Source organism: Anas acuta, chromosome 13 (genome assembly GCF_963932015.1).
Source record: "Anas acuta chromosome 13, bAnaAcu1.1, whole genome shotgun sequence".
Taxonomy (NCBI): Eukaryota; Metazoa; Chordata; class Aves; order Anseriformes; family Anatidae; genus Anas; species Anas acuta.
In genome coordinates this window covers 19,220,468-19,230,807 of record NC_088991.1, presented here as the reverse complement: position 1 = coordinate 19,230,807, position 10,340 = coordinate 19,220,468, and the positions used below count along the sequence as shown (strand labels likewise).

Here is a 10,340-nt window from a genome sequence, read left to right as displayed (position 1 = left end):
CCTCCCCTCTCCCCCATCCCTGCTCTGTGAGGCCAGCTGGACCCAAAACCCTGCTGAAGAAAGAGACCAGGAACAGACCTTTAACTGAAATTTCACATAAAACAGAGAAAACAGCTGCAGAAAGATAGGGACTAGGGAAAACTTTACTTTCAAAAATAAAATAAAATAAGATTTTCTCTTTTAGAAGAAAAAAATGCAGTTTAAAATTATTCCAGATTTTCAGTGCAAAGGAAAAAAAAAAATCTAAAAATTCAGATAAAATCACAGGTAAGGTCAGGATATTTTCAGTTCTCTTTGGCAGGAATAACAGCCTCCCTTTCTTCCTTGCCTCTTCCCCACTAAAATGAAACAAACAACAGCAAGTAAACAACCAGAAAACACTTTCTGATTATTTTTTTTTTCCCTTATGTGCTGCCTGTATGCAAGGCCTGGGAAGAGCTGCTGGGGAATATTTTGGACGCGGCTGAAGCTGCTGTACAAGAAGAACAAACAATTGTGTAGAAATCCTTGTACGCTCTGCTCGGCCACATCAGAAAGAGCAAACCCAGCACTGCCCACACCCACGTATTTTGGTTTTCCAGGCATCACCTCCTTCCAGAGCAGCTCCCCGGGCACCCTACGCCTGCCTCTTTCCTGGTGAAAAACCATCCCTCTGCTGGATGCCGGCTTTTGTGGAAGTTTTCCAGACCTTTCTCTTGAACAGTACCTGTACCTTACACACACAACTCCTCAGTACTCCTCAGATGATTGCAGCCAATATTTTATCTTCTTTCTGATAGCATTTCTTTTACAGGCGTTTGTTGTAGAAACACACTGTTCTGACGGGGAAGCCTACAAAATAGCTGGAAGGCTCAGCATCACATTGCAAGTCCCTGGATGCTTGCTTTCTGGGAAGAGTTTCCTTCAGGCTGGGACAGAGCCAGGAAATTTGGTTTACCTGATACACACACGTTTGTTCTTAATGTGCTCAGGAAAAATACTGGTATCGAGACTTTAGATATTACCCTGAACGTCCTACTTAGTTACTACTTCTGTACTGCACTGGGTTTCAAAATGTTGAAGCAGGACTGACTTGGTTAGGTTAACACACAGGCTGAACTTCAGCAGGTGCCTATGAAAAATTAGAAACAGCCAAATCTGAAAGTATCCCGAAGGCTCCGGATCTCCACACCAAACCCTCTGCTCAATCCAGCTACACGCACGCGGTGCTGAGCAGAACGGCCACGGACAAACAGGGGCAGAGCTAAGGCTGCACATTCAGCCTGGTCTCGGTCTCCTGATTTTTAAATGCTTGATTCCTCACTTTAATACCGCATTTATTTTTCATTTACATTTTTAAGAGTTACTCGTGAAAAATACAGTGAGGACAGCTCAAGGCATTTTTTCCCAATTACTGGTTTTTCACCACCAGGTGGCAATGCAGCCACATCTTTTCTCCACTCTCCCAAACATTCAATTTCAGCCACCTGCAAATTTGTCACTAAAGCTTTTGTGTCTGACATATTTGCTTCACCTTCATTTATTGCTTTTCTCTCTCAAACTTTTTAAATCTGCTCCTCTGCATCCTTGTAGCCCCGTAACTGCACTCCAGCTGCCACCGGGAGCACCAGGCTGTGATGCTCATGACCTCCACAGCTTTTCTGTGGGGGGGAAAGAACTGGAGCTGTGTGGCTGCCCCAGGGTGTGTGGGGACATGGAGAGAGAAATGACTGAAATACTTCTTCCCGAATGTCTAGACCAGAACAAGTTAGTCCTTCTAAAGCATGACTTAGCCCCTCTGTGCTACTGACAGGGGCTTATTTGCAGTTTTCAGTGTAAAGTTTTATCCTTGCAAAGGCCAGTTTTGGATGAACTCAGTTGATGTCAGAGGACTGAGAATTTTACTTACAAAGCCTCTGTAAATGAGCAGGGATCAGGCTCACACCTGCAGCCGCAGAGAGGTGAGCGTGTGCCTACCCAGCACAGTGCACGCGTGTGCACGCAGCCACACTGCCACCTGGCAGCACTTCTGAACAGCAGCCCTCTCAAATAAGACTGTGAATCTATAAACTGATAGTGGTTAGCTGAATGGTTCACCACCCAACGTTAACCCACGGGAAGGGCTGTACCTTTCCAGGTCCTACCACATCCATCCCTCTTCATCTGGGCAACGCAGACCTACACACGGACATCCGGACTGAGTAAGGAATGAGGTTCCACGAACGCAGCGTCCACTTTTATACACGTGAGTTTTTACAAGACAATAGGAAATATAGAAACTGAGAACTTCGTGTAGGAAAAGGAGTTAGTTAACCTTTATTTCATTTCTCCATAGTCCCAAACTTGACAGACGTAGAAAAATATCCTTGAGTCTAGTAGACAAATTTACCAATGCTAAATAGCCCTTTGCTCTGACCATTTGGGCCATCCTAGATACATTTGTACAAGCATTACTTCTTTTTTTTTTTTTTTCAGTGAAAGGTTTTGCTAAACTATAAACAATAAGCTACAGAGAAAAAGCTTGTTCTATCAAAGCATGCATATGAAGATATCTTCCAAAACTTTACCAAAAAAGAAAAAAAAAAAAGGAAAAAAGCGTCTTGACACACACCTGGAGGGTAGAACATAAAACAATTTAGAATAATTTTAGGAAAAAATAATAAAAATAAGTCAAAGCAAATTCTGTAAACCAGCTGTGGATAAGTTTAAATATCTATGGCACAACTTTTCACACACAAAAAAATAAAAAATAAAAAAAATAAGGCAAAGACCAACATTTTATATAAAAATAGCTGAGCAGGCTTCTAAAGAAGGAAATAAGCATTTCTTATGATGACTCTGTTAATACAGAATTATAAATACCCTTATATATACAGAACAAAAAATATATATAAATGAATGGAATATTTCACTAGGCATCCATCTCTCAAATAAGCCAAGATCACCCGTCCTGGACTATAGTGGAGGTACTTCAGTTTAGGATTTATAGTAGTTTCTTTGCTACACATACTGATACAAATAATAAAAACGCAATATAAATACTGATCTTTCACAGAGAGTCATTAATACACTCAGGTTACAAGGCTTGACAGATCGGCCCAGAAGGAAATGATGCTAGTTTTAAGCTGGTCAGTTATGTTATGTTTTGTAAGCTGATGAAAAAATCCATGATACAGGATAACATTTAAACTCTGAGAAGAAGTCAAACTAATACCTTTAGGGAAAGTAAAACAGAACCTATCATAGCAGAAGATTCATTACCTCTTCATAAATACAGCAGTTTGTTTATATGCCAAGAGCACTTAGAAATACCATTATTAGGGGCATTTTAATGCATTTCCAAGCCTAAAGTTACCGGTTTTGCAGAGCTGAACTCTAATCAATATTTGTATGGATGTATTTTACTCCTTTTTAACTTTTCAGAACTATGTAATCAATATAGTAAAACTTACAAAAATGAGAGCAAATCAAGTATATTTTAGATGAATTACATTAGTATTTTAAGTATCTTTGTAGGTGCTAATAGGTCGATCATGTTCATTCTATCTGTGCACATTATAATTATGCACACCTATATTCATATACACTCTCAGTAATTCTAAAAATTATAGAAATTACTTCCCATTAGAGAGCAAGATTTTCCCCAACATGATTTAGTGGAGTCTGACTTTATAAACTGTACTTCACAAAATCAGAGATAAAGCAGAAGTTCATATTATCCAAGGTGTTGAAATTTTTCTATTCTTATATATATATTTTTTAATAAAATCCCCAAGACCTTCATTGCTGCCATTCAGCTGAAATGCTTCCTTGTCTCATTCCCTCCCCAAAGCCACAGCTTGAAGAGGCTTGTTCGTTCTGTCCACATCCCCCCATGTATTTTGTAGAGATAGATGGGATGGGGAAAATTATAGGGACTTTGTTACAAAACATGATCTACGTTTACATATAAGCCTTAGCTTGCTACTGACTCATTTTAACTTAACACTTGCTTACAAGCAAATCAAAATAGTTTCTACAAGACCTTTACACTTGTTGTTATGAAAAAAAAAAAAAAAAGATAATAGCTGGCACTAAAAGAAGAGAACATTCTTATGAAATATTTTATCTCAGAAAATGTAAAATCTTATTCCTTCTCGTTACACTGCTGAGACGTGTTATTTGACTGATCTCTCTGATAAATTAACCTACGACGTATTAAGAAACATTACGACAATCATTTAGTACCAGAGTATTTCTAAGTATAATATCCATTTCTTACAACAGCTATACCAAAAATTGTACAGCTACAAAAATTCACTGTATCATCCTTGAACTTTTATATAAATATTTACTACTGTTAACATATGCTCATCTTTTTTTCCCCAGTATCACATTTTTATTACTTCCCTGTCCATAGACTGTTTAAGACAAGTACATAAAATATACTAAAATTACAAAAAAAAAAAAAAAAAAAAAAAAGGACATATCACACAACTAAAAAACAAGCACAAAATTGAAGAATGTGTGTTGGAAATAATTTATTGCCTATAAAAACTTTTTTTTAATTCACATTTTCTGTGTGGTTTTAAAGGTGGTGTTATGTTTCAGAGGTAGTGTGTGTAAAATGCAATACAGAGTTTGAAAAGGTTTACTTAGTTCCGTCATACAGTAAAATGTTCACCAGAACCCAAGCACTGACCTGAAACCATTTTCCTTACAGAAACATTCTTAAGCATCATTTATTGAAGAGGATTGCTTATTTGTCTAAAAACAATAACAAACAACCACCACAAGCCCAAGTTTCTGCCTCTGTTCTGTGTTGTCTTCTGACCAAAATGTCAGTCACTATCTTAGAGAGACAAATACTCTTCAGTCAAGAGTAAAAACCCTATTCTGCCGCAGAAAGCATTTTGTAGTACCTTTTTTTCTTATTTTTTGCTCATAACTTTCCACATTTGGCCAATATACTAACATATTAATTGGTCAGATAAATCAAACGCTGTGAACCAGCTCCTGTTTTCTCTGATAACTAGCTGGAGCTTTCTTACCACCCTCTAACTTTGGCCAGGCACCTCACAACTGATAACTTAAAGTGTTATGATTATTTTGGGGCAGAAAAGGCAGAGTCCTGAAATGCAAGTTGAGAGCTAGGCAGCTGCTAGCTCCTCCAACACGGAAAGCAGCCTTGGAATTCACGGGCTGACCTGAAGGATCTGGGCAGCAGGACTGGAGGTAGTAAATTACACTTTTGGTTGCAATATTACAAATTACTAATTCTTCATGTTTCAGATATTCTGTGTGCTATTCCATTTATGCATATTATTTTCTTATCTTATTCTATCAGTATCCTGAGACCAACAGTCAGCTACGACTATAGTACCTATGGAAAAGTTAGTGCTGTGCATTATCTTCTTTTTAATGTTACTAATACGGTAGTGCAATAGAGACCCCGAATCGGATAGCTGATGAATTTTAAGCAGTAATTTCCACAATAAAGGTGTGCATGATATGGTTGATTTGTCCTATCATTTCAGCTCTATAACCACAACTGTACATATTACTGTCCCCGTTTGGTTCATAGACCTGACAAACTGCTTCCCAAATTTAGAAAATGAGAAACTCAGAGGACTGCAAAGCCCATGATCTGCTTGTCATTTTCAGACTTTTTATTGCCTTAGCGAAAAAGACATACTTGGAAAGATTAAAGTGCAGTGCTGCTTCAAGAGCCAAGTACTCAAGAAAATTGACACTTGTATGGTACATCTGTTCACCTACTTTTAAATCTGCCAAAATTAACCTATTAGAATATTTACTATTACTCCTGTTAGACCTATACACTTGACAGAAGCAACATCTGCAGGGAAATGAAAAGAGGCATAGCTTCAGGAAGCCGCTTTCTTAAGAATAAGTAACCTTGCTAGCAAAGAAGCGCACTGCTCCTTAAGAAAGGAGAGCGCCCCGGTTCTGTTGTCAAGAGTCTGTTCTGAACTACCTTTTCCCACTTTGGTTTCTTCAGAAAGATTGGCCATTCATACTCCAACAGACGCATTAGGAATAAACAACGCCTGCCAAGTCATCTTCCATGGACAAATGAGAGCCTCAGCAGCAAGACAACGAAAACATCAACACACAGCACTGCGGCTGCAGCAGTGAGTCAACTTACAGATCCAAACCAGGGAAACAGCAAGGGGGACTTATTTCTTTCATCACGACACAACGCAACATTAGCTTTCTCTGCCATGGGAAGTCTGTGCTAATGCTGAACCAGCATTTAGTGAGTGCTTTGTGCTCGTCCTATGAGCAAATAAACACAAACCAAAATCCTAAATATGTCATGGGCCCAGAGAGCTCTCACTATCATTTTCCATCACCTGAAGAACTCTCAGATTGGAAATGAATAACCTGATGACTCCACAGCAGAACCTGATGCTTCTCAGCATGACTGCTAAGACAAAACTGGACAGGAATACGGATGGCAACAATTGCCAAATTCCATCCTCCTGTTCTAAGGTCCAGCTGAACTGATACAAGTTACCAGGATCTGGACGTAATCTGCGAATTTGAGGGGCACATTGAGTCTGTTAGGGACACAAACAAACCAAAAAAAACCCCAAATCACAAAGCCATAAAGCATGTGTGGCGCTAGTCTGATCTGCAGTACTCTGGGATGTGCTTTCTGTAACCCTGAAGGACCGCTGAGCTCTGTGTTAGCCTCAGAAGCGAGCGTCTTGCTTTTCAGCCACTGAACTGCAAAACTATTGTTACAGAATCACAGAATTTCACATTTTAAATAACCAGCAAGGGTAATATAGCAGTAAGCTTTTTGTTTTACCTATGACAGGAAATACATACTGATGTTGGAAAAGGAGCACAGAACAGCTGTGCAGTATGATCTTGTCCAGTATTTCGTTACACGGGAACATAATTCATACCTCTTCCTCCTGAACAGCCTGTACATTGCCACGTTTGTGACTACTTCACTGTGTTTTGTCTCGTCACCCTACAGAAAAAAAGGACCAAAGAACAACTTGTCCAAAGGGATGACACGGGTGGTGACTGCAGCTAGTACTTTAGCTGTGCATCCTAAAGATGATTCCCACTTCCTTGAGAAAAGGGGCTTGTGTAATTGCTTGAATCTGACAGTAGTTCATTCAGAATTAATTCCTTCAATTTATTTGGCACATCAAATAAAAGCAAGACAGGGCAAATACCAGTTATTAGCAAGGAAAATTTTCTTGTATAAAGGTGGATAACTTAACTGACCACAAAATCGAGAACTCTCAGTAAGAGTTTCCTGCCCTTTGTCATGGGAATTTAAGCAAAAGCAGCAGGAAAACAGGGTCCAAATAGTGGCAGATCTCAGTACTATTTTTTCATTATTTCAGCAAAGCTCACAGGAAACAAGAGGCTTTATTGTCAGTGGCACAAATTTCCTATCTCAAGAGAACAGTAATAGAGAGCATTGTTAACTCAGTATAAAAAAACCCTTTGTAAAAGATTTTTTCCACAGTGAGCAGAATCACAGTTGAGCTCTATCTCACATTTGAAGGGTAGTATTGTGGTCTTTGCTCACGAACCTTAATTAATTTTAGATTGGTGGTCATTTCAGCAGGGATGTAAAATATGGTTCCTCCTTCGAGCAAGGATATGAGGATGTTTCTGCCAGCCAGGATGGGATATTTCAAGCTCAGGTAGTGAGAGGGTGAACAACGTGCCCCTTACACACTGCTTACACAGAGTGCCTTCTCTCCCTCATGGGCTACTATTTTGAGTTTTATTATCTCAACTCAAGTACAGGCCCAACAGCATCCCAGCATCCTTTTTTGGGGTTACTCTGTATAATAGATGGCAAGAGGTCTTTTGAGGACCAAATACTAACTGAATTGTATAGTAATCAGAACTGTGAAACCTTTTCTGTTGGTTTTTTTTTTTTTTTTTTTTTTTCCTCTAAAAACCTTTTGAAACTGCTACTATCCTTTATGCGACTGGCATTTAACAGTACAAACTCCCCATGTCCAAGGACAACATGGAAACAGAACAAAAGAAAAGAAAAAAAACAGAGCTCACTACAGATACTAAGAAGAGAAAATCTGCCAAAGTAATTAGGGAGGACCAGGATCAGACTGAAAACAAAATGAAGCTGGTGAGTTAATCCCAGTATTAAATAAAAAAATTGTTTTTGTCCCCACTCCCACCCAGCCAACACTCTTGAATTTTCTGAGCTACACCTAGGACCTACCACTGAAATGAATGGGATTACTTACTGTACTGCATGAATAGGGATTCATCAGACTAAATTATTACTTGATGTAAGGTATGTTTCAAAAATGCTTGCTGAGGAATATTCAGATTAGAAATTATAGAGCATTAATAATAGGAGCATGCACCTACATGCCCCGCTAAGTTTATCTGAATGTGTCTGCACATCCACTTGCAGATGAGTGAAGGGATTCAATGTGGATGACAGCTGGGAAAGGAAGAATTCATTTCAGTCACTGCCTGCAATCATGCTCACATTTTAGAAATGGCAACGGTAATATGGCACTTGCCAAAAAATTCATCAGACAGGGACACTTCTAAAACAGGTCACATGAAGATCTGCAATGCTCAGTTCCAAATACTTAAATGCCTTTCAGGACACAATGACAGCTGTGGATTTAAGACACTCTCTTGAAAAATGGAGTAAAGTTTGTTGAAAAATAAGTAAACGATACTTAAAAACAATGAACATTACCATTCAGACCTGGACAAAGAAAATCTGTAAGTACATTCATAAGCCCCAAGCAGTAGTGTAAACATATCTAAACCCATTGCTATTGTGGCAATATCAGAAAGTCACATTCCACAGCTCTCAGGTTTCCCACAATCTAATTTGTTACAACACGTATGGACTGCTTCTGTACATTAATAATTTATTGATGATAATTCAAATTATTCAGTTAGGCTTTCAAAGTGTTTTCAGCTATTTTGGTCAGAAAATAGAAGATTCAATAATCTGAAGTCATGTAATGAAGAACACTTTAGTTTAATTTCAGATTTTCAAAGGGTTCAAGCACAACTCGAAAAAAAAAAATCATTATTTTATTTGGATTCCCAATTTTTAGTCCGCCTACCTGAGTAAAAATGGAGAAAAATATAAAACTGGGACTGGTGAGCAACTCTGAAAAATTAGCTGTCTGTATAGTAGGATATTTGTTTTCCATTCTTGGATCCCTGCTCAAAAGGACTTTGCTACAGAGCAAGTGTTATTCTGGAAAGTCAGAAGTTATCCTAATCAAGGCCAAACTGCTAAAAGTGAAGCATTTCCTCACACGGTTCTTTCGTTTAGCAAAAACAACACTTGAAATTTCTTGACACTGCAAACTGCAGCCATTACGTACTACAGGCATCCTTCAGGCAGGTCTACTTCACCTTGGGCTTTCTGTTTTGGACTGAAGAACAGTGGATAGCAAAACGCTGTTCTCTTGAAACCTACATGTTACACAGGGTTTCTTTTTGTCAGTTAAAAATAATTGAAAAAAATAATCACAAACTGTCTGAGGCATTTTTCTCCGATAAAGACGACAAGCTGAATGAGGTATCATCAGGCTCTGGGGACGTGTGATTGAAATCCATTTCTTCTAATTCAGGAGGTAAGTCTGAGAGCAGTGCCTACAATTTAAGAAATATTACAATGCAGTATTAGGTATCTGTTTTATATCAGCAATTAAGTATCTTTTAAACATATAGTGGAAAAACTGTTGAGCTTTTTGGTCAGCGTTCATATTGGATGGGTTAAAAACAAACAAACAACCCCCTGCAAGGTCAGTACTGACAGATGTTGAAAAGAAGAACATTGTCCAAGATGAGCATCTTGGAACAACAATCCCATAAGTTACTTCAGTTGTTCTCGAAACAAGTCAAAATATTTTTTCCTCTGAACTGGACAAAACCACATGATTTATATTCATTTATTTTATTCAGATATTTTGGACATGCAAAAGCTTTAATGTATCTATAATCATGCTATACTGTGAGCACGCAAGGGATATAAATGGTGTGTACAAGATCTTTACTGTTACATTATTTATCTCAAAATGCTTCAAGTTCACTTTTCTTTATATTCAGTTCACATTGGTTTATGAAAGAATTATAAAAACAACTAGAAGACAAATTTATTTTGGAGGTGTTCTAAGTTTTCTTTCTTGTCACTTATGGTTACTATTTTTACACCTGAAAAATTGCAGACTGTAGAGGTGAAGAGAAAAAAAAGGCAACAAAACCCCTTTAAAAAAAAGGAAAAAAGAAAAGTGAACATTAGTCATACAGGACATGATCCAACCAAATATAACAAGAAGTGCTATGTATGAAATGCAGTGCAGTAAAACTGAACAAGTCTG

General features: G+C 38.2%; 1 protein-coding gene and 1 long non-coding RNA gene across 5 annotated transcripts in view; one reads left to right on the top strand and one right to left on the bottom strand.

Annotated features, from left to right (window-relative positions):
* The first annotated feature begins 273 nt into the window (after positions 1-273).
* Positions 274-2,501, top strand: LOC137863908 (uncharacterized). Its single transcript, XR_011101214.1, has 2 exons — positions 274-564; positions 794-2,501. It is a non-coding gene; the product is annotated as an uncharacterized lncRNA (long non-coding RNA).
* A 6,466-nt stretch (positions 2,502-8,967) lies between these two features.
* The window catches only part of HDX (highly divergent homeobox), a 43,500-nt gene continuing 42,127 nt past the window's right edge, over positions 8,968-10,340 (bottom strand). For all 4 annotated transcript variants that reach the window (XM_068697506.1, XM_068697505.1, XM_068697507.1 and 1 more), the window contains one exon: positions 8,968-9,612. In XM_068697506.1, coding sequence (XP_068553607.1) covers positions 9,487-9,612 — 126 coding nt within the window. In that variant the 3' untranslated portion in view covers positions 8,968-9,486. The remainder of the gene's footprint in view (positions 9,613-10,340) is intronic.